Source organism: Akebia trifoliata, chromosome 4, assembly GCF_017979445.1.
Source record: "Akebia trifoliata isolate Shusen 1 chromosome 4, ASM1797944v1, whole genome shotgun sequence".
In the NCBI taxonomy this organism is placed as follows: Eukaryota; Viridiplantae; Streptophyta; class Magnoliopsida; order Ranunculales; family Lardizabalaceae; genus Akebia; species Akebia trifoliata.
In genome coordinates this window covers 6,758,900-6,783,634 of record NC_141378.1, presented here as the reverse complement: position 1 = coordinate 6,783,634, position 24,735 = coordinate 6,758,900, and the positions used below count along the sequence as shown (strand labels likewise).

General features: G+C 35.9%; 3 protein-coding genes across 5 annotated transcripts; 1 reads left to right on the top strand and 2 right to left on the bottom strand.

The window, feature by feature from the left end:
- On the top strand, positions 1-10,296 carry LOC147403377 (glutathione gamma-glutamylcysteinyltransferase 1-like). 3 transcript variants are annotated; one of them, XM_086438941.1, is made up of 9 exons: positions 1-248; positions 1,611-1,767; positions 2,580-2,818; positions 3,830-3,993; positions 5,894-5,945; positions 7,388-7,615; positions 7,707-8,219; positions 9,604-9,657; positions 9,818-10,296. In XM_086438941.1, exons 1-9 carry the CDS (start codon positions 174-176, stop codon positions 9,830-9,832), a joined length of 1,497 nt encoding a protein of 498 aa, XP_086295067.1. In that variant the 5' UTR covers positions 1-173; the 3' UTR covers positions 9,833-10,296. The 3 variants fall into 3 exon arrangements, with proteins under 3 accessions (XP_086295067.1, XP_086295066.1, XP_086295065.1); XM_086438940.1 differs by having other exon boundaries at positions 9,746-10,296; XM_086438939.1 differs by having other exon boundaries at positions 2-248; positions 9,604-10,296.
- A 1,492-nt stretch (positions 10,297-11,788) lies between these two features.
- Positions 11,789-17,853, bottom strand: LOC147403376 (kinesin-like protein KIN-10A). The gene is made up of 6 exons (XM_086438938.1): positions 16,450-17,853; positions 14,905-15,060; positions 14,696-14,803; positions 14,428-14,538; positions 12,608-14,104; positions 11,789-12,245 (listed from the first exon to the last, which is right to left on the bottom strand). The coding sequence occupies exons 1-6, from the start codon at positions 17,095-17,097 to the stop codon at positions 11,958-11,960; spliced, it is 2,808 nt and encodes a 935-aa protein (XP_086295064.1). The 5' UTR covers positions 17,098-17,853; the 3' UTR covers positions 11,789-11,957.
- Positions 17,854-19,398: 1,545 nt separating this feature from the next.
- On the bottom strand, positions 19,399-24,198 carry FIB4 (Plastid-lipid associated protein PAP / fibrillin family protein). The gene is made up of 4 exons (XM_086438937.1): positions 23,912-24,198; positions 20,818-21,054; positions 20,055-20,181; positions 19,399-19,844 (listed from the first exon to the last, which is right to left on the bottom strand). Exons 1-4 carry the CDS (start codon positions 24,149-24,151, stop codon positions 19,630-19,632), a joined length of 819 nt encoding a protein of 272 aa, XP_086295063.1. The 5' UTR covers positions 24,152-24,198; the 3' UTR covers positions 19,399-19,629.
- Between the last annotated feature and the right edge of the window lie 537 nt (positions 24,199-24,735).

Here is a 24,735-nt window from a genome sequence, read left to right as displayed (position 1 = left end):
AGCCAAAAAGATAAAAAGAAAACGAAAAAAAAAAAAGTTCTCCAAAAAGTAAAGTCCGGCGGGCGATCTCTCCAAAAACCCTAGCGAAACCTCAAGGAGAAAATTCTAAACGAGAAAGTTGGAAGAAATTCATAAAATAATCAAATAAATAAAACATCAAAATCAGATCGACAATGGCAATGGCAGGTTTGTACAGGCGAGTTCTTCCATCTCCGCCTGCAATTGAGTTCGCTTCCTCCGAAGGGAAGGTAAAATTTTCTTTATTTTTTATGTTTCACAGTTTACGATCAAGTATTAAAAAAATCCGAGAAACTAATTGTTTATTTGAGGTTAGAAAACTGAATCTACTGTTTTGTTCTTCATATCTGTTACTGGAATTGATTATGGTAGAATTTTTGTTGTACTTTATTCTGTAAATGTTTTAAAGACTTTCTTGATTTTTTTCATATGTGATTTGTGCTTCAGTTATTTTTATTTATTTATTTTTGTTGTATTTTTTCCTCTCAGGTGAATTGCAATTATTGGAAAGTTTGGTTTTTGCAGTGAAATTAGAAAAATGTGCACATAGAACTCTCATGAAATGGGCAAAAAGAAGCAAAAATCTAACAAATGTCTAGGAATGACCTCAAAGGACAAAAGACATAAATGGGTTTACGGTTTTTGGGCAAAAGTCACAAAACCAGTTGATAAATTTTCTAAATATTCACACCCTTAGTTATTGGCACAAAGAAAACTTGAAAAAATGAGCAATGATCGACACAAGCTTACTCTCTTACGAACATGAAATGTAGTAGTGAAATTTGATTCTATTAGGTGATATGCAAAGTGGGTACTTCACCTTTGATGGATAATCAAGTGCCGTCAGTGGTGAGATTGTGTATAAAAGTTGTTGCCATTTTCCTGCTCAATACAAGTTGTGAAGACCCTGTCAGAGTTGTTTGATACACTAGAGCCTTAGGTAGGCTCAGTTTTGAGGTTTGAAGTCTTAAATGGTGGATTGTCTAGGTCCTTCAAGATATGTGGCCTCACATGGGCTTCGGCTAGGATCTAGTCCTTGGTGCGGCTTACTAACAATGTACTAGGTCAAAATGTACATTTTGGGTACCCAGACATAATTGAATTGCAATTTAGATCTAAACTTGTAAACTGATACCCAAAGAACCGCACTTAGAATGTTATTGGCTGGGTCGCCCAAATTTTTTTCTCTTAGAATCATCAACAACTCCTCAAATATAGGATTCAAAATTTGAATATAGAACCTGTCCTCCTTATCATAGTTTAGAGCTGAGCATCCAAAGGTTGGGATTTGATTACTCTCCCTTGATCTAATGGTGGATGATTTTTTCTCATCTTCCATAATCGGTGAGCAAGATCGTCCAAGATAATTTTGTATACTTGTGTCCTTCAGCTTCTTATGTATTATCAGTTGGTATACAGTGCTTATATTAATAATTCTAGTAGAACCTAATAAGGCCAAGTTTTTATATGCATTTGTGCCAGAATAAGAGTTTTTCCGATTTATGCGTTGTGAATGTGCAATTCTTCAGCACTAAAAGCATGTGTTCTGATTTCCTTTATCCACTATAACCCTTTTGCTGTGGAATTTGCAGCAACTCTTCAGTGAAGCCCTTCAAAGTGGAACCATGGAAGGATTCTTCAAGTTAATATCTTATTTTCAAACACAGTCTGAGCCTGCATATTGTGGATTGGCCAGCCTTTCAATGGTCTTGAATGCTCTTTCAATTGATCCAGGACGAAAATGGAAAGGTAAATCTTGAATTTCTATGTCTTGAAAAAGTGGATCTCGGCGGTTGTTTGTTTACAGTGGATCCTCTCAACACGAAGGGTAAGAAAATGAAATTTCACTAATACCAGACCAAAAAGGGAAACTGAAAGCTATTAAACACATTATGTTCTTCATGGTACTTTTGGGCTTTTGGGTTTTATTAAAACACCCGTCTAGTCACTTCTATATTCTTGTGTGGGATTGTCCATTATCTGTACTTGATTTCGAGATTTGTTGGATATTTTATATTCAGATGCGTTCTAGTTTGTTCAATGCAATATTCTATACTCTGTAAATAGAAGCACGCTGGTTGTCTTACAGATGTTCTGATGAACATTACATGAGGACCTCTGAAATATTTTCCCAGCATGTACTTTGTGTTAGGCATTGTATGAGTTATTTAATTTGAAAGCCACAAATAAGAGGCTACCTGTTGTCAGAGAGCCTGGTCAATAATTTAAAAGCTTATACATTTGTTCATGTTGAAGTAAGGCTCTTTTGGAGGGTTTGAATGCATATTCTGTTAGAGAGATGGTATACATGTTTATGATCACTGGGACGCAGCCCTAGGTTGTTTAGTTAATAGGACTATGAATCATATTCTATTGGCTTGGATTGAAAATGCAATTCTTCACCTCTGACCATGATCTATTGCATGGCCAAATGACTTGGATTCTCATTGTATGTGTTCTTCACCTATGGTATCATTAACTCGTGTGTGCATTTATATTATTGTATGGAACAATGGGGGGAAAATAAACATGTGCCATGTAATTGTTGTGCTTTCCCACAGGTCCTTGGAGATGGTTTGACGAATCTATGTTGGATTGCTGTGAACCTTTAGAAAAGGTTAAAGCTGAAGGGATCACCTTTGGCAAAGTTGCTTGTTTGGCTCAATGCGCTGGGGCTAATGTTGAAGCTTTTCGCACAAACCAGAGCACCATTGATGATTTTCGGAAATATATCGAGACATGTACTTCTTCTGAAGATTGTCATGTGATCACGTCATACCATAGAGCACCTTTCAAACAGGTATTTTGAGGTCATTCCAATCTGCAGTTCAGTCAATTGTAGTGAAGGTTTAAAATCTCAAACTCATTTCCTGGCTTCTAAAACTGACATAGCAAGACAAAACAACCAGGATGGTGATACATTTTGAACTCTTGATATCTCTCAATAAACAAATATGCGAAGAACACTTTAAACTATATTTTTTTTAGTTCTTAAGTAAAAAATATTGTTTATCTTTATGTTTGTTATTAAAACACATATATCACAAATGTCAAGGTTTCACTTCTACTTGAAAAAAATCTGGACTGTTAAATTACACTTAATTTAAATAAATTTATCATATGGTTTGTGATGTTGGAATAGACTATATATATAAGATTAGCTGTAGAAGATGATGTTATATATAAAGTTAAATTTAAACCTATTTAAGCAATGCACTACAAATTACTTTTATCTTGTGTTTCTTGACTTCTATAATTATGATCATAATACTCTGAATAATTATTTAATTTTACTGATATACCCATGTAATCTTATGTTATTTAAATCTATGATACCCATAATAGTCAACATGCCTGTATTGGAAGGATAAGATGTCAATATTGGTATGGGAGTGTGCATGGATACTTCTACGACACAATTTTCTCATTTCCTATTACATTTTTTGTTATTTTCTTAACTCCTATCATTGTCTTCTTTGTTTCTTGAACAAAATCATAGAAATTGTGGCAAACTTGTTGTGAAAGACTTCGCTAATATTTGAATCTTGATTAAACTTGTCTGGATATAAATATTTATATAATATACTTAGCTTAAAGAGACTAATAACTAAAGTATGATATCCACATATTGAATGGATTACATGTATCGAATAGTGTTGTAGGTTTTTGGTATGAAAAGCTGTATACTTGTTTCCTGTCTGTATCCCATATGCATGATATTTTAGGCTAATTAGCTGTCATGATCTTGTTGTGCACTTTCCTGTTTATTGATACATTTAGAGATGGGGAGATCGTTTTATTTTGTTTGCAGACGGGAACTGGTCATTTTTCACCGATTGGTGGCTATCATGCTGGAATGGATATGGCACTGATTTTGGATGTGGCCCGCTTCAAGTATCCTCCTCATTGGGTTCCACTTACACTTCTTTGGGAAGCCATGAATACTGTTGACGAAGCAACGGGACATAGCCGGGGGTATACTTTTTTTTAAAATCATTTGAAATATAGATTTTGCAAAGTAATATTGAAATGGTTGTGTTGTTAGATGGGGTATAGTTTTCTTTTTTGCTCTCTTTATTCATTCACTTTATGTATAGTGTTTTACCAATTTTATAGTGAAAATGGCTGTTTAGTTGGAAACGATGGCTGTTTAGTTGGATTCTACTTGTCTGTTCCCGAAGATTATGATTCACTAATTGAAAACAATAAGCAAAAATCATAAATGAAGTTTCAGAAAAAGGAAAAGTACAATTATACATGCCTTGACAGAAGACATTGTATTACAGTTAAATTGCAATACAATGATTTAACTGTATTACAGTTAAATGGCGACACAATGATATATATATATGTATCTCATCATCTATTCTCAAAATTTGGGGTTGGCAACATGAATCCTTTTTTGCAATTTAACTGTAATACTATGTCTTCTGTCAAGGCATGAAGAGTAGAGTGGTGGGTGAAATCATCAATGATGCCAATAATGATCATGATAATGGAGAAGTTCCAATATGTGATCCCCCTTAAGTTTGGGAGTTATGAGTTTTGGTGAGACTTTTTTAATTTTGTTGTTTCATCTTTTTTAAGATACAAGGAAAATACGTTTTAAAGGCACGTATCATGTCGTCGACCCTCTTACTGTATATAGAGTACATTGGGGGTATATCAAAATGTCAATTCACTTAATTTTTTTTTTTTTTTGATAAATATAAATTTTAATATTGATGAATAAGGATAAAAGGAGGCTGAGATAACCCCCAAACAACAGAACAAGAAAAATCAACGAGGAAAAAAAAGAAAGGAAAAAAGATACACGCCCGGCGGGGGGCTATGAATCACAAATGGTTTCCCAATTAAAAGCAAAATCTTGGAAGCACACTCCCGCAAAGTCTTTACTCATCTTCGACCAAAAGAAAAGAAACCCTAAAATCTCCAAAATCACCGTGTGAGACTAGCTCTCCTCACTATGGAAAACCCTGTTGTTGCGCTCACTCAAGAGACCCTAAGTAATAGTGGAAGGAAGGATAGCCCAAAGATAACTCTTTCTAGAAGAGAAGATATTGAAATTCCAGCCTTCTAAAAGCGCGAAGAAAGAAAAGGAAAAATCCAATCCACTTGGAATGAGATAAGAAGAACATCCAAATAACACGGGAGAAGGAACAATGAATAAGAATGTGGTCGTGGGACTCCCCATCCCTTGAACAAAGATGACAAAAATTGGGGGTAATCCACTCCCGATAGATCAAATTATCTAATGTGAGGATTCTACCCAAAGAGGCAAGCCATGAAAAGGAAGATACCTTAGAGGGAATAAGAGCGGACCAAATGATAGATGGATAGAAAGATACCTCACATGATAGAAGCAAGCAATAATAGAAAGACTTGACAGAGAACCTCTTATCCTTACCTTTGGACCATTCCCTCCTGTCCTGCTTGTTCTCTCTGAATTGGATCGAATTAAGGAGATCAAGAAGAGATGTGACTTCCATCAATTCCCAATTATTGAAATTCACTTAATTCAACTAAGAGTTAAAATATAGTTGATTGTAACTTGTCTTCATACATTTGTTTTTAGAACATGATTTGTCTAGTGTATCATACCATATTGTACAATCTCCTATGATACACCCTGGTTTCTCAAACTTACCAACACATTCCAATATATATAATATAAAGTTAATTGCATTAATCATTCTTCTTTAATCACATTGGGCTCTTTCTAGAAGTTTATTTGCTCGCATTAATATCTTAGTTTTAGGATATTTAGTAGTTATTCGGATGAGCTCTAAATATGATATGGAAGATTTACAATAAAGACTTCAATGTTAGCTGTTTCAAATGGTGTCCTATTTATTGAACTTCAACAAATTTTCAGGTTCATGCTTATCTCAAAGCTTCACAGAGCACCATCACTGCTTTACACCCTGGTATGATTTTGTTTGGCAAAACACTTTGCTCAACTACTTCTGGTTGTGGGTGGTTCAATATTTTGTTTACTCTCGGAATATCTTTGCCAGGACGTCTCAGTCTCAAGGTTATTGGGATGAGACATTGAGGCTGTGTTGGGTTCGCCCAACAGTTTTTTCTCAGTTTTTTTATTTATTTCATATAGCATCAATCAAGAAGTTTTTGTTCAACTTGGACATAGATCGGACTTTAAACCAAGGTCATAGATTGAAAGCATGGGTTTGCATATACAAGATCTAAACATCGATTCACCCATAACATCAGTCAATTAATGTTTGACCTAATTTGGAGAAGTTGAATTCATTTGGAAATGGTTGTAAAATTTGTCAGCTTGAGCAAATTTGATAAAAAAAATTTAAGCCGGTAATTTGGAAGTTCACAGAAGTGACCCACAGGAAGTTTGGAGAATTTCCTAAATTTGGCTATTAACTATGGATATAATACCATAGAAAAGGTAATTAGTAATGTTTCAAGACTTGGACAGCCATCAACCTGATGAAGAAGTTGGGATGGATCAATCCGGTTGATTTAGTCGGACTGATCCATGGCATCAGCTGATGTCACATCAAAACAATTTTACTACAAATGAAATAATAAAGGTAAAAAAAGTGAGAATGGAGCCTATCTTGGATGCTTGCAAATTGCAATCTTCTTCCCTCTTAGTCATAATAATGGACTCGTAAAATTCTAACATAAATTCAGGTTTTTTTTGCCTTCTGATTTCACCTGAGTTTGATAGGAGTTCCAGTTAGAATTTATTTGCATTTTATATGTTTATTTAGACAATGCCATTTTCAAGGGTATACTTTACAAAGGTTAATTTTGTCAGTAAATGAATAGATGAATAATATGATGAGGAAATCGAATAAATGAACATGCACACACAGGTGTATATATGAATATAGAATAAATCTAGACTGGTTCCTTACTGGTGACACCACATTGTGCTTACTATGGCGTTAATAATCAGCAAAAAGGGTCTGTTATGATAAAACTAACCATGTTAAAGGTTGCCTAAACTAACAACAGCATGATCCAACATTTTGAAACACAAGTTGACCTCATATGGTTAGGAAAGTAGGAATTAATTGATTCTTTGAGACTGATCTCTGTGGTATGGATAATTCACTAAGTGGTTGAATTGTTGAACATGATCTTGATGTGGCCCCCAACATCGTGTCTAAGAATACATGTAGATTTACTCATCTCATGTTTGTGTGTGCTTTCTGTGGAAGTGATTCACCCATTCTTTTGGAAGCATACATGCACACATCTACTTACCTACCGATGCCCATACAGATGCATCCTAATTTTTGGTAGATAATCTGAATTTGTAGCTACGAGTCCATGATTGGATGCTTGGCTTTGTCAAAAATTGTGAATGGATCTGGAATTTATGCAGAGCTGTAAACATGAGAGTTGGATTAGTACTGCAAAGTACTTAGTGGAAGATGTTCCTGTCCTGTTGAAGCCTGAAGATTTAAAGGATGTTCAGGAAGTTCTCTCAGTTGTATTTACATCACTTCCCACCAATTTTGGGGAGTTCATTAAGTGGGTTGCAGAAGTTCGGAGGCAAGAAGATGGAGTTTCAAGTATAAGCAAAGAGGAGAAAGGAAGGCTTGCTGTCAAGGTCTTGCATAGCTTAATCTCTTCCATTTCCCTCGTAAATCCCATTTTGTAGTTTTTCCTAAATCTTGGAACATGACCATTTTGGGTTTCAGGAAGAGGTACTGAAACATGTACGGGAAACTGCACTATTTAAACATGTCACCGAATGGTTGTCTTCTACTAGTTCATGCTGTAGAGGTATCCCATCATTGGAAGATAAAAGCACTTTGCCCGAAATTGCAGCAAGTGTTTGCTGTCATGGAGCAGAGCTATTGACAGGGAAGCATGGCTCTGCGTCTGGGTTTTGCTGTAGAGCGACATGTGTGAAGAGTTTGGAAGCTAATGGTAACATGCCCGTTACAGTGGTGTCCGGAACAGTGGTGACTGGGAGCAGTGAACAAGGGTATGATATGCTGGTTCCTTTATCCCCAACAAAGCTGAGGAGTTGCTGCGGTTCTGGCTTAAATAATTGCATTGGAAAGCACCCAGCAAGCAGTGACATTTTAACTGTATTATTGCTGGCCTTGCCGCCGCAGACATGGTCTGGTATAAAAGAAGAGAAGCTATTACAGGATATTTGTGGTCTCACGTCAGTTGAAAATCTTCCTACTTCACTTCAAGAAGAGGTAAGTTATTCTCTTTGCTTCTTTTTTATGATTTCTCTTCGTTTGCTTTGCCTTTTAGATAACTGTTATGCTAGGTACCACTTGTTCAAACTTCAAAAATGAGATTTTGTTGTTTGTTGTAAGAGACTTAACCTTCTAAAATTTATTTCCGAAATGTCTAAATTTTGAGTTATATTTCTATATTTATCTGGGTTCCTTGCTTGGTATTGAAAATTTAAAATTTTGGATAAGATACCATATATATTGAAGGATATAGTTTTTATTTTTATTATTTCGAGGTGGGGGAGGGGATCCCTTTCCTAGAAAAATGAGATAGATTGGACTACTTTGTGCTACAAACACAGTCCATCTCCAGAAAAAAAAAAAGGGAAGAAGCAGCAAAGGAACTACACATTCCCATAAACAAAAGAGAGTGATATGGTTGTTTCTGTGTAGCACACAATTCCTCTTAAAATATCAAAAGAAGAAGGTTATCTTAGCTGGGGTTCCAAAATGCGAGTTAAGGAGAGAAATGAGTTGAAAATAATCTATTGGAACATTTGATTTCATGTCTGTTTACATGTATATGGAAAATACATTATATTAAGTTGCATGGGCCAATGCTTTGATACCTGTTGAGTAGCGCCTGCCTAGGGGTTAGAGGCCCTAGCTTGGCAAGGCAAGGGGTTCACCTAGTCAGAGCTCACTGGTAAGGCTTGTGTGTAGATTTTGTAATGCATTTTTAGATTATCATTCATATCCTATAAAAGTTAAATGTAGTAGTAAAAGAAAATATTATGTTGGACTGAAGTTGATTGTTTACCGTTGAGAAAATGTTTCCACTGCTGGAAAACTGAATTTCATCGAATTTCGAAACATGCTTAATGAGAAATACTTGCAAGTTTGTGAGGCATGTTTAGTGGAAACTAAATTGTAAAAAATGTCATGGGTTACGTATGGAGCCATCCAAGGGTATGGGACCAGATTGATTCTGAGGGGACAATCCTCAGATTGGAAGCATTCTGTTTCAAAGTTGAGTCTCAGCCTATGTACTGACATGTTTGAGCGAGAGGGACTGAATTGGTTGGGTTCCTTGGCAAATGTAGGTTGTTGAAGGGTCTACTAGAGTAGAATAAGACCAAAAAGACTGCAGATTGAGGTGGTGTAAGCTGACATGAAGGCACTTGAATCAACAGAAGACATGACTTTGTATATAATTGAAGGAACATAATTTGTTCAACCGATTCCAGATAGCTGGGATAAGGCTTTGATAATGATGATGTATTGTTGAGTTTCTATTGTTGGTTTGTAGCTTTCATCATGTAAGAATCTATGTTGACATGCAACTACTAGATATTCTCTCTTTCACAAGGTAGGTCTCATTGTTGTACACATTCAATGGCAGGTGCTACACTTGCAACGGCAGCTGCATTTCCTCAAAAAATGTCAAGAAAGAAAGGTAGATGATGATCTTGGTTCACCTTCTTTCATTTAAAAGCCCTTTTTTTGTTATCTTTTCACCCTTACCATTTCTCTTCTTGTAAAAGGAAACCTATTATGAGATGTAAATGTTCTAGCACCAGAATATTTAATCTATAATGTATGTGTACTGCGCAAAGGTTTCACAGTTGTAATAATCAAGAATCTTGATGAAGATGCCTTTGGAAGATCAGGCTGACAGTGGTACCAATCATCCTAATACCAGAGCATTTTTAAATGGAGGAGCAGCTGATTAATGAAGTCCACATCAGCATTTATTTACTTTTTTTTTTCAACCCTGATGTAAGATATTTAAACATTTCAGGTGTATGAGGGTAGGTAGGGGAAGACATCTAGCTGGTATTTTTCTGTTGTTGTTTCCCGCTCTTAGGTATGTCACCTCGACATCCTCTTTGTATTAGAAAATAGAAATAAGGTCGGGTTCAGGCCACTTGATCTTAGGTTTCAAGATCAGTATAGTGGCAAGTGCAGCAGACAAAAGTATTTGGTGGGATTTAAAGATTGAAGAATTAATCATTCTAAGGTATGGGTTTTCTAATTGTTCAATAGCATTTATGTAATTCATTAGATCTGATATGCAAGTTTACGTTTATTTTTATTTTTTGACACTAGCATTTTCTGGCTGTTTTGCATCTACTACCATTTGTCCGTTCCTCATGCTTGGCTTGGTGTAAAATCTGCTGTGTTTTCATTGTACCAAGAACATCTTAGCTCTCTCCGAAAAAAAAAAAAGCTTCCTATTTTCTTTTCCTTGCAAGTACCTGGTACTGGCCGGTCGAATACTCTCATCTTTAACTACCTCTCCAGGATATACAGGCCACAATGGTGTCTCCCTCTTGTCGTGGACCATTTGATCTTGAGTACACAGTTATTATGCATATCATTGTACCTGCGCCTTGTATTTTACTCAAGGGTTCTTTATGATTGTTGGGAATTCGTTTTCAAGGTATGAATTCCTTGGTAAAAATGGTGATGGGGAAAGGAATTTCGTCCTATGAAAAAAAAAATATGCTTTTTATGTTTTGGGAGCTGGGTAATCGTGAGAGAATAATGTTAGGACGTGGAAAAATCATTTTCCCAAAGGGTGTGGGATGGGGATATTTTTCTGACCCCTAAGGTGGAGAATTCCAGAGAAAGTATGCAATTGTACTTTAAAAATTGCATTTTTCTGCCCATTTTTGTGTGAATCAATGTGAGAGCCATTCATAAATCCCCACAGGATCATCTATCAAAATTATGATAGGATCTATTATTGCAAATGTCTTCTATTATAAAAATTATGTCTTCTATTATTGCATATGTGTTCATATTTCCGGTCTTCATCTAGTTATGATAGGATCTTCAAAATTCATGTACTTTTCTAATCCAGGCTGTCATCGACTTCCACATCCCAAGAGTGACGTGGAATAATCCCTATAGTTGCGTTGTAATCGTGGAATAATCCCTATCTATAGTTGAGTTGTAATCGACTTTCGTTGTACATGACCAAAACGTATCAATCAACTTTCATTAGCTTATCATTAATTTGGGACTATTGTTACATTTTCACGCTTATTGTTTCTTATTTTACTCTAATTACTAGGGATGGAGTTATGAATTCCATTATTTGATTATATCATGAATCATGTCTTGTCAAAAATAGATTCCTTCGTATCTTTATTTATTGCCTTCATTCATGTCATTTTCAATATATTAATTTGATAAATAGACCGTTAATAATGTTATTCACTCAATTTAATATGATAAGTGTGTAAATGTCAACAGTTAATTTCTTTCATTATTAGCAAACCAAACCATTTCTCTTAATAAACTTCCATAGGTTCGGTTTTACCATTGTAGAAACATGTTGCATTTAAAATTTCATAATCTCCCTATTGTTCATAAACCATGCATGCATCCTTTTAGCTTCTTTGGTACTAAGCTTCGACTAATTAAATAGTTCCGACAAATTAAAAGGTGCATGCATGGTTGCTTGAACATAGACAAGTACCTAAACAAGTAACAAGGCTGATATTATTGTTCTGTTGTGTCAGCATCGCAGCCCCACTACTTACATATCCTTAAAATGGAAGAAAATAACGAGAAAAAGAAGCGTTCTAGACATTCTTCCTGCAAAAAAAATGAATCTCCAAACCAATAAACCATAGTAGCACATTATGTACTAGGAAAAAAAAACAGAATTTGTTTCACAAATCGTACATGTATGAGTACATATGCAAATGTACTCAAAATTTCCATGAGATGATGCACACACACATCTTATCTATAAAGAAGTCCTTTAGTAACATATGGGGTGGGGGGGCTTAAGTTTTGGCCTAATTTGGGAGAGAAACCTTCGATTTTCTTCATAAAGGTCGACGGAGAATTTGAAGCAACCTGGAGTTTGTTCTCCAATGGGCTAAAGGGGAAATGATGATTAGGCTGTTGTGCCGCCTTGATTGGACGCAAGCAGGCAAGGTGGACACCCAATTGGTTGTTGCAAATGGGGAGTTTGCTTGCTTGAACAGTTGCTTCTTTCTCCTTCATAACTGGAGCTCCTGTAGGTTCCTGTAATAGGTACAACCACCACAGTTTTTTAGTATTAAGAAGCTAAAAAACAAGTATAAATCCTACACAGATACTTCAACCCAAAATGGGTAACTGTTTCTTACAACTCATACCCAACAATGTGTAACTAAAAGTTGCAGAACCATCAACAGTCTTATGGGTTATTTTCAATAATCTTATGGTGTTCAAGTGACAGGTTTTTTATGACTTATTTTAACTAATTCGTGTAAATAACAACAATGTCTGTTTTCTATACTTTCAAATGTTCTTTTTACAATATCCTCTAAATGTTACATTACACTACTATTAAACACTAGTAAGAAAAGAAGTGAAAACAGGGATTGAGCATTTTCAAACATTACCCCAAGCATGAGAAAGGTGAATCCTTGTTTGCTATTTTCATCATCAAGACGTGTCTCGATCAGCTTCCGTAGATCAGCAAGGCTGGAATCTTTTACAACATTCAATTTAGTAATGAACTTGCCTTGATATTCCTTTGAGGCCTCCCACTTCACGTAAACTTCAATCAGACCATCTTCGTTCTCATCATATGGTCTAGTGTTCTCCTTCAATTCTTGTTCTGTTGATTTCTTCTCATTTACTAGTGATGCAAATATCTCCTTTAGTCCTGAATTTGGGTTCTTTGTAGTGTTTCTCAATGTTACATCCGACAGAACTCGATTTTGCAGCCCAAACTCTGGAGCATTAGATGACTGGATGTCAGCAGCTTCGGTTCGTTTCTTGAAAGGCGTTGGGATTCTAACATGTTGAGCGAGCTCTCTATGGTTCCCACAAAGCATGAAAATGTTTTGAATTCGAGTTTTTCTAGTCAAGGCCGGATCTTTTGTATTTTCAAGTTCATCCATCAATCCCAGACCCTGACTCTTCTCATCCGAATGGTCTAAGCTATTATAATCCGCTTTGTTGAAGTCTCTTCTACCAAATTGTACGGCTGTTTCCTCTACTACTTCTTTCTCCACCTCTTCATCCTCGGTACTCTCTCTTTCTTCTCCTTCGTCTTCCTCGAATACCGTACTCAAATATACCTTTTCTTTGAATTTGTCTTCCTCGTCCATAGCATTTCGAACACAAGAATTAAAAAGTGTGTGGTTGCCGAAGTTTTCGGTTTCCTTCTCTACCACCACTTTCATATCATGAACAATTGTTGGTTGTTGGTCTCCCATATCCAAGTCCATCGATTTTTCCATCCCTTGGTCCCCATCTCCATATATTTCCAACATCCTTCTCGCAAAGTTAGTTCCCTCATCTATGTTTTGTAACCCATTGTTCTCCTTTGAACGACATAGCTCAGATTCGATTTCCTCCAACCGCTGCCTCAACATCTCGACTTCCTCCTGTTGTTGCAAGATCTTCTCTTCCATTCTTCTCCTTTCTGATTCGACAAACTCATTTGCCATTTTTTGGCACTCTTGTAACTTATTTTCTAACTCAAGTTTCAGAACCCGGGTCCTCTCTTTGACCTTCAAGTCAATCTCTTCTTCACTTGCTGCTGATTCCCTCTCTTCAACCTGCTCAAGCTTAGCCCTTAGAGCCGCTACTTCTTCTTCTTTCCTCAAGAGCTCTTTATGGGCTTCGTTCCTCTCTTTTTCCCTCCGTTTGTTCTCCATTTGTAGCTTAAAAATGAACTGATCCATGGCTGCAATTCTTGACCCTAAAACTACTTCAGATGAGGAATTCTCAAAGCCAACTTTATCCTTGTTTGGTGTATGACCGCAACGAACAATGCACTTTGCTTTTGCCCCATATTCAAGTGTGGAAATGGTCTTGTGCATCTCCTTGGGATCCGGGCTCGCACATAGTATCATCAGTATTTTTGATTTATCGTCCTCGAAAGAATCCTAAATAAATACAAAAAGAAGATGATATTGTGCAGAAACCAATCTCTCTCACAAAAAAAAGGCTATATGTGGCCACTCGCCTGTTTGGATACACTTTCAAAAGTAACTATTTTTTCTTTTTACTTTTGAAAGTTGAAAAGTTAAAAAACTTGTTTGGGTTAACTTCAAAAAACTACTTTTAAAAAGTAAAAAAAAATTAACTTTTTAAAAAGCAGGAGACTTTTTTAAAAACTATTTTCTTCCCTAGCTACTTTCTTCTTTGTATCCAAACAAGGCCTTACTGTGAAACTCATGAGATTGACCACAAGAAGAATGGAAATTACCTGCAAAAGCATCGTTAATTTGCTATCTCTGAATGGAACATGTGAATCTCCATTTGCTATGGACTCAACCACTCTCTTCAAGGCTATATTGCCTTGGTTGATCTTTCCTGTCTGCAATTCCAACAAAAGAAAAAGAAGTAAGTCGTTTAAGCTAAATATGAGAGTTAATCAGCCGACAACTAGATAGTTACTCTCTTCAAGATTGAGTAAGAAATAATATAATTCATTTCCGACTAAAAGATAATATAAAAGGAAAAGATAACTCCACCTGCACTTTTGCTTCAAGTCCAATTTGGCCAGCTTGTTCGATATTTTCAGAACCCGCCATGTCGACAAGCATCAATCTTCCTCCAACAGTAGGGACATCCAAGATTATCTGCACAAGTTTCAGAGAGATTGATAAGTTCATGTACAAGCAATGCTTATAAAGAGAACTAAATACAAAGAAGGAAAAATAAATTGTTAGAAATTATTGACCACGCAGTGGCTTCTTGAACTTCTGTCATTGCAGAGTGTGCTCTTAACAATTCTTCGCTTCTCCACTTTTGCGACTTCTCTTGATATCTTTCCAGCTTCATTACCAGAAATGAAAGTTGCATTCTTTGCCTTCTTCCCCATCACTTCGAGTTTTACCTACAAACCCCAAAATTGAAAGAATGAATATATATATATATATATATATATATATATATATATATATATATATATATATATATATATACATATGGTGATCAGTATATGGTTGCCATTGATTCACCTTAATTTTGCAAACAGTAGCACTCATGGCTAAATCAAACTAAGAAAATCAAAGTTTTATGAATGGGTTTTAATGCAATATAAATATAACATAAGGATAAAATAGACCAAGAATTATGTCTGGTGTCTTAAAAGTTAATGGATATCCATGTAACATGTAGGAAACAGGAAACATGTTCTTATTTGTTAGAGCATCAAATTAAACCTGAATTGTAATCTTATTTATCCATTGTGAGAATAACACCCATGGAAGTTTTTCTATTGTTCAAATGGGGTCGATTTAAGCCATGAAATAAGACTTTGTCTGATAAATTTCTGAATTAGTCACCATCTTCTAGTCTGACAGAGTAAAATACAATGATTCCAAAAGCCGAAATCTGTTGTTTCTTCTTCAAAGTAAAAAGAATGCCATGTATGATGTTCTTATTTGTTAGAACATCTAATTAAAAAATGACTTGGAACCTTATTTATTCATTATGAGAAAAACACCCATGGAAGTTTTTCTAATTTTCAAATGGGGTCGCTTTTAACCAACAAAAGGAAACCTTGTCTGATAAATTTACAAATTAGTCACCATCTTCTAGTGCGATGGAGTAAAATATAGTGATCCCAAATGCTGAAATCTCTTTTTTCTTCTTCGAAGTAATAAAAATGCCAAAATTCCCCCACACAAAGAGAACATAAAATTGCTAGGCCAAAAAATGTGAAAAAAAGAAGATAAAAATAGAACTTGTTAATCTTATTTACAATGACTTCATTTATTATCCAATCTACATTCAATCTTTTATACGAGGATTGGGTGTCCATAATTCTATCATCGGTACTCTATTCTTGAGTCACATAAGCTTCCACATTGCTAAACATGGATCCCCAGCCTGAAAGTTTTTGTTACTAGGGTAATTCAACTATGGGAAGAAAATCACACAATTTCTTGTTTGGATTTTCCCTGTTAATTTTAGATGGGGTTTGGGATTGATATATAAACTTCATCATTAGCAAAGCCTTATCTCAAAGATTTATGGTTGGTTATTCATATAAACTTATTCAAAAAAATTTAATTCACATATGAAGCTGTAGAAATAAATGTAGCCTAAGGTAAGCCATGTGAATCTGTATGCCTTGTATGTGTGTGTTATTGTTTACTCTTTCTTCTTGTTTGATTATTTTCTCTGAATCAAGAAAATAAAGATCACATATAGCCATAAACTTGCAAAAGGTTTACCATGGAAGATCAAGACGAAAACAAACATCTATAAACTAATTTACCTTGCAAGAATTACCCTTGGGCCAGGCAAGGCCTGATCCTCCTCCGCAATTGTTCGACAATAGATCGTAAATCTCCTCATTGTATATCTCCAAAACAGTAACTTGAACGAAGGGTCCGACACCGATAGCATGACTTTCAGTATCATTCTCTGCATCACTTCCCCCCAAAATATCTTTCAAAGCTCTGTAGACTATACCCGGTTGCTTTAGACACCCAAACATTGTATGGCTCTTCCCTGAACCCGTCGGCCCATACATCATAATGGTGCATTTCTCCCCTAATTTCACACCATTTATCCTCGATTTGATGAATTTCTTGTAAAATCCATCAAGATCTTCTTCCTCGGAAACCGAAACACCATCGAGGATAAAATCTCGGTACCCGATATCTGTTTGAACACGAATGGTACAGTGATCTGCAGAGACGTGAAATCCTGATATGGGTTTGTCTTTCTGGTCTGGGTAATCGCGTATTCGGCCAATAACTTCGACCGGATGCTCAGCTAGTGGGTTTTCTTTGGCTGCTGAGGTTGGATTGGGAGATGGGTGGGTGTTTTTAATGGAATTGTAATGTAGGCGATGTTTGGATTGTGGTGTCTTTAATGGGGTTGTTTGGCCTTGAACAGATTTTGAAGGTGTAGGGGCCATTGAAGAAACCCCCAGAAAGGAATTGGAGGTGTTCTTGGAGTTTTTTACAGAAATTTTTTGTTAGATTTAAAAACTCTGTTTTGGGGGGTTCCGCAGAGGAGGTTTTTGAGAGAATCTCTAATCTTGAGTTGATGAGAAATGCTGATTTGGAGAAGAAAAAGAGATTGGGTTGGAGACGATGAGAAAGAAATGCGTAGAAAGCTGAAACGAAGAAGAGTTGAGAAGATGGATGTGAGAGAGAGCGAGACTTTTGAAATTTGAAATAAATGTAGCCGTTACGAATCCAACGTCTTTATTAGGAAATTATGTAAACTGTGAGGGAGCTCATACGACGCTACGTACCGCTGTGTTCAGCAGCGATTGGGGGCTCACTTATCGGGAATTAATCGGCGAAAATTTTCTTATTTGTTTTCTGAGTCGAGGCGACTCGGAAGAGTTGGAACAGATTCGAAGACAGCGAGTTTTCCATTGTCTACCGGTTACCTCATTAACTCGTTCCTGACCGAGTCAAAAGATCTGTGAAAGTTTTTTTGGGAAATTCCACCCAATCAACATGTGCAAATGATTTTTTTCTTTAAAAAATAAAAATAGAGAGATTCTATTGTCACACCACCTTTTACTAATGCCACCCCAAGTGTGTGATTCTGTAAATCAATTGGGGTGGCGTTAGAAAAAGTTGGCGTGGATTGGCTCTGATTTTAGTTCATGAGGTACCCTAGAATCAAGAACCCTCATAGTTTTCGAATCTCCAATTTTGTCGATACTGATTCTAGAATAAATCGAACTAGAATTGAGGTACCTTAACACGAGCATTTTACATATATATATATATATATATATATATATATATATATATATATATATATATATATATAGGGTAGCGTTCAAGGGCAAACTTTTTAACAAACTTTTTGGCAAAACATTTTTCAAAACAAGGGTTACAGGTTTTGGAATGGGCTGATTTTTGGTGAGGATGATCTCTACGGTGAGTAGATCATCCTCACAAAAAATCAGCCCATTCCAAAACTTCTAACCCATGTTTACCAGTTGAAAAATCGTGGACCGTCCATTTTTTGTAAACTGTTTTTGATGGGGTTAGAAGTTTTGGAATGGGCTGATTTTTGGTGATGATGATCTCCTCACCATAGAGATCATCCTCACCAAAAATCAGCCCATTCTAAGACCTCTAACCCATGTTTTGAAAAATGTGTTTGCCAAAATGTTTGCCAAACTGTTGGCCATTGAACGCTACTCTATATATATATATATATATATATATATATATATATATGGGAAATGTTCAGCACCCTAAGTTTTACCACACACTTTAACAAATGTTTTTTGTCCTACATGGGTTAGAAGTTTTGGAATGGGCTGATTTTTGGTGAGAATGATCTCCTCACCATAGAGATCATCCTCAACTCTATATATATATATATATATATATATATATATATATGGGAAATGTTCAGCACCCTAAGTTTTACCACACACTTTAACAAATGTTTTTTGTCCTACATGGGTTAGAAGTTTTGGAATGGGCTGATTTTTGGTGAGAATGATCTCCTCATCATAGAGATCATCCTCACCAAAAATCAGCCCATTCCGAAATGTTTAGCCCCATGTTTACAAGTTGAAAAATTGTGGACCGTCCATTTTTTGTAAATCATTTTTGATGGGGTTAGAAGTTTTGGAATGAGCTGATTTTTGGTGAGGATGATCTCCTCACCATAGAGATCATCCTCACCAAAAATCAGCCCATTCCGAAACTTCTAACCCATGTAGGACAAAACGCGTTTGTTAAAGTGTGTGGTAAAACTTAGGGTGCCGAACGGGACCCTATATATATATATATATATAGAGTAGCGTTCAATGGCCAACAGTTTGGCAAACATTTTGGCAAACACATTTTTCAAAACATGGGTTAGAGGTCTTAGAATGGGCTGATTTTTGGTGAGGATGATCTCTATGGTGAGGAGATCATCATCACCAAAAATCAGCCCATTCCAAAACTTCTAACCCCATCAAAAACAGTTTACAAAAAATGGACGGTCCACGATTTTTCAACTGGTAAACATGGGTTAGAAGTTTTGGAATGGGCTGATTTTTTGTGAGGATGATCTACTCACCGTAGAGATCATCCTCACCAAAAATCAGCCCATTCCAAAACCTGTAACCCTTGTTTTGAAAAATGTTTTGCCAAAATGTTTGTTAAAAAGTTTGCCCTTGAACGCTACCCTATATATATATATATAATATATATAAAATGGATTCAATGTTGAAAGTTTCTGGAACATATAGTTAAAAAGAATTAAACTAACTTTGGAAAAAAAAATATTAAATACAAGTGTTGATTTGTTCTTTCCAAGAGCCATGGATTACAATGTGGACTTATACTCTATAGCACAACAAGATCTGTGAAAATGGACTTTATGACTACCATAAAAAAAGTTCGAAATTTCAAAAAAAAAAAAAAAAAAGAAAAAAGAAAAAAGAAAAAAGAAAAAAGAAAAAAAGAAAATTGCTGAGACTTTATGAGATCACAAAGACCCTCAACTCGCCTCGATCTCCCCTTGTGATGCGGGTATCTGCATCAAGGTAGGTAACTTCAAATTCACCACTACCCGTATTAGATGGAGGCCTCAATGCATCTGGAATTCGAGGTAACTCGAGAGGTGGTAGCTGCGATAAGTTTCCAGTGGTCTTGACACTCGACTTCTCAAATACAATTTTTACCTTCGCAGATCCTACACAAATTGTTCCAACAACAAATTTCAATTCGATAATAGATAAATATATGGACGAGATTAAATGGGTGTGTTGGGTTGCGGTTATCCGAGGCTAATATTAAATGGTGCTTTATATCTTTTATGGAGTGTCACTTGCAATTTCATTAATTGGTGTTCCACCAAAAAAAAAAAAGTTGACTTGGTGGTGAAGGGGGCAGACAAACCAACCTATAACTTCAAATTTGTGTGCCAAAGTGGCAGTTACTTCTATGGGTGGAAGCGGCCATGGAGCACCTAACTCAAGCTCTACTATGTTGTCAAAATCTTTGCTGAAGATATCAATACGTTGGAAAACCTGTTCAAACAGAGTTGAGTTAATGCATAGTGGAGGCAAATTGATAGATAAAGCGATTGTTTTGTGTCTTTTGGTAACAAAAAACAAGAACTTTTTTTATTATTATTTTATGACATTTTGGTAAATATGACAAAACCTTGAAAAGTTGTCTTAGAATATAACATCATATAATGTGTATGTTCCTCCATTCTCGGGTGTGTCATACCCCAGTTAAGCCCCGTGACCCTCTTATATTCCTAGCTCTCCCTCTCTTCAACAGATCGGTATTTTGGAGTGGTTGGTTGGTCGACATGGTATCTGAGCACCAGGATCGTATAGGTCACGGGTTCAATTCTTTCCACCCTTAAGGGTGAAGGGGAGTGTTGAGTGTATTTTCCCCCATTCTCGGGTGGGTCATACCCTAGTAAAGCCCTGTGACCCTCTTATATTCATAATTCTCCCCCTGTCAAATAGATTGGTCTTTTGAAGTAGTTGGTTGATAAACATAAAATGACGATAAAACCCTTTCTTTTGCAGCTAGACCCCCTCACAACACCCCCCCACCCCCACACCAAAAAAAAAAAAAAAAATTTCAGTCAATGCTTGCATTCCCTCAACAACAATAACAATAATAATAGGAGAGTATTCGAAACACACCTGGCCAAGAGTTATGGGCAGTAGCCTTCCTGTGGGAGGCCCAGGACGGCTCCCACCAAGAGTACGTGATGAGAATGCACTACTGTATACTAATTTCCATCTGCCTTGAAGTTTATCGAGATCGACTGAGAGGTCCACAAGTCCTCCTGCAGCTTCAAGCTCCTTGGCAGCATCATCCGCTTTTTTCAAATCTTCTTCACTTGCAGCAAGTCCTCTGTTCAGCCCAGAAACAGCACTCTGCATTGGATCACCTCATACATGTTGCATGAAGAAGCTTATTATAGTATGAACGCAAAATCTAATGGTAGTAAAGGTTTGATTCATATATAAATAAAAAAAGTTTCTACTGACTTCATTTAGAATTGCAGTAGATAGATGGGTTGAAACTGTTAATGTTTTAAGGAACTCAAACTGATCGAGCTCCATGGTTGAGATGGAAATGTGTGGTTACCGACTCCTTATATCAAACATTATAAGCTCCACTATCTTACTTAAAATTATGGTACAAAGTGGATGCTAATTTTTCAGTTATGTGGTCGTAATCTTCGACATATGTGTAGGGTTTCTATGGCATATTTCCAAAAAAGTGTGTGTACTTTCGACATGAAATGCTATAGGTAGGTCCATGTCATCTTGAAATGTCATTTCCAAGTTGAGCTTGCGTTCACACATATTAGCATGATATCACAAATGAAAAAAGAATGGTGAACGATGATTATATTTATTGTTGCTCTTACAAAACAAAGCTCCCATGTGCATGGCTGATGGGAAATAAGTGAATCATATTCAGTTGTATTGTTTGTTTACTTGGGCAAATTTGGGATCACTTTCTGTCACTATTCGGCATGTTCGGTTTCCTTACTGAATCTATTGATCGTTTATTCCAGTCATGATCCTCATGGGGGTTAGCATTTAATGCTTCAAAGAGATCACTTTGGAGTGTGATCCCATTTGCAGTGTGTCAGGGTATTTGGAAAGAAAGAATCATAAGGTCTTTGAAGAAGGCTGTGAGATGCTTCAGGAGTCCATTATTTCATATTGAGTTGAGTTTTTTTTTTTTTTTTTTTTTGGGGGGGGGGGGTTGTAAAGTCTTTAGGGAATTCAAAGGGTCTTCTTCAAAGACTTTTTGGGAAGATGATTGGGTTTGTAGATTCATTTACTTTAGTGGTTGTGTTGTAGTTTTGTTGGTCACCTCGACCACCCCTTTAATATATCAATACAATTTATTTACCTAGAAAAAGACAAAGGTACCAACTTTCACTTGCTTTGCTATGTCACCATTTGCTCTCTCACTAGTCACAATTCTGTCATATATATATATCTTCATTATTATGTTAATATTTCCACTTAGAACTCATTTCTTTCAAATACCTACAAAATTAATTCTCTAGGCCCTTTGTCGTGAAGATTTTTTGCCTTTTTAAATATGATTATATCCTTAACTCGTGCATGGGGTGACATCCATCGGATGGTGCCACGTAGGCAATCCAGTTCAGATGCCTGGCCAACTTCCCATGCCGATTTCCCATCATACTCAATTCTTGGGTGTTCAGATCTAGTCACACGAAACTTGGAGTGACACATCTCCAGCTTCAATTGAGTTCAAGTATTTGCATACATGGACATTCTTCAATGTACTACCCAAAAATAGAATTTTCTAATGACTTCTAAATTCCAAGAACTAATTGATAAGCCCCTTATTCTCTGAAAAATAAAAATTAATAAATAAATTGAAAGCAACATAAATAATACTAAAATACTGGATCCAACTGACAAAATATAGGATTCAACCTGTTAATGGGACTCACTCATGTGCTGTCAACCAGCAGTAGAAACCCAAATTTTGGGCTGTGCAAACTAACCAATGGGATCCCTCCGTAATATTCGACAAGTGGAGAGGAGAACTCAAAATTTTGGGTGGTACAAACAGCACTAAAATCTGCAAAAGTATGGTTGCTAATGGCAAGAATCAAACAAGGATTTATTGGGCACTTTTCTACTCTAAATTTTAGTGCTTCCCTATCTTCATCAACCCATCAAGAGTTTCTTAGTATGGATTCAATCCAAGTTTCGGTTCTTAACTGAAATGGAATTGATACCAATCACATGGTTCAACGATTAAAAGAAGGAATCAATGAGAGGAGCAGAAAATTGGACTCAAATGATCTCATTATTGATTTAGAAACTCCAGATGTCTTTATTAGATAAAAACATATGACAAGGTTCCTGAGTTTTGACAAGATATGTTAACATAATTAAGAAAAGAGTCGTGCTGGAGTGACCTCAAGATTGAACCTCACATCACACACCCTGACGTGAAAGTGTATAGGAAACATATATGCTTTTTCACTCAAATCTTGATGAAAAGCATCTATGGTTCCTATACACTTTCACGTCAGGGTGTGTGATGTAAGGTTCACTCTTGAGGTCACTTGAGCATTACTCTTAAGAAAATATATTGGGGAGTGGTAGCTATTGTGATAATAATTGGTGGTTACAAAATCGAGACTTTCACGCATCGTAAAACAAATCCGGGTGTGCTTGCCTCTTGCATGAACATGTTGTTTTCCATTCTACTAAGGTCAACTAACACATCTTTTTTTTATAGAGATCGTTTGCTTTGTGGAGTGGAGTTAACTTTGTAATTCCATCTTATCTTTTCCTTAGGTCTCTTGCCTTTCTTGTACTCCCTTTTCTATATTAATTAATTAACATTTATACTGATATAGATAAAAAAGAAAATCCTAATACATGGCTGAGAATGGTCACCAATAAAATCAACAAATTAACAAAACATAAGGTACCCATTTTCAAAATCATAAAAAACAAAGGTGAATTTGAACAAAAACTAAGCATAAAAAACATGATATTAACGAGAACTGAGTCCAAGATCAAAATCTTAACCAATCAGATGAGTAGGATTAACTACAAAATTAAGCATCTAAACCACAAGATAATCCACCAACAGACTAACACAAAAAATATAATAGATACCCACTTAAGAATCTCATTGAATGAAGGAGAAACAAAAAAAAAAGAGCAAAATTAAGAATCAAAATCAACCAAAACCCAAATTTCATATATTGCTACTAACCAACAATTTGAGCTTGATTTCAGAAGTCGATGGTCGGATTTCAAGAGCTGGGATTTCATCAAGGATGGATCTTCTGATGAGATTTCTCTTTGATTGACTCAATCTCTGAGGTTGTGGTGATGTTGTTGTTTGAAGATGAAAAGGTCTAAGAGAGTTGAGACCCAAAGTTCTTTTGCTTGTAAGAGAAGTATTTGAAGAGTAAGAGAGAAGAGCTGAGGATTGCAGCAGAGAAGCAGCCATGGCTAAAATTAGACCTTTTTTCTTGGAGAAATTTTTAATTTTTAATTTTTAATTTTTTAAATTTATTTCTGAAGATGGAGAATATGATTGGATCACATGTGAAGGTGGTGGGTCCCATTTGGAGATTGTTTATCACTGAAAATTGGGCACGTTTGACAATGGGGCCAAGAACTAGTTTGGAAAAAACTCATAGAGGAAAGATTGGGTCCATCCATGTCCATAGTGGAAAATGCTCAATGCCAATAGTCAGGTTGATTTGGGAGTTGTGAGTGAATCAAGGGTTTAGGCATACTTGATCATCTTGATCATGATTTCCATCATCATTATGAGTGATCATGATGATGATCCTGATAATGATGATACTTATTTTGCGATCGTATATGTATATTTAGAAGGTATTTTGATAAATATAAATAATCTATGTTTCCTTATGAGAAGTATAAAAGTAAATTACCTTAAAGTTTCCATTTTTTTTTTATTTAGTTGGTAATTTTTTTTTGCTTGCAAAAATGTTAATTTAATGATTTTGTAATTAATTTGGATGGTGTATTAAAGTTGTTATTGCGCCATTTGTTTGTGATATT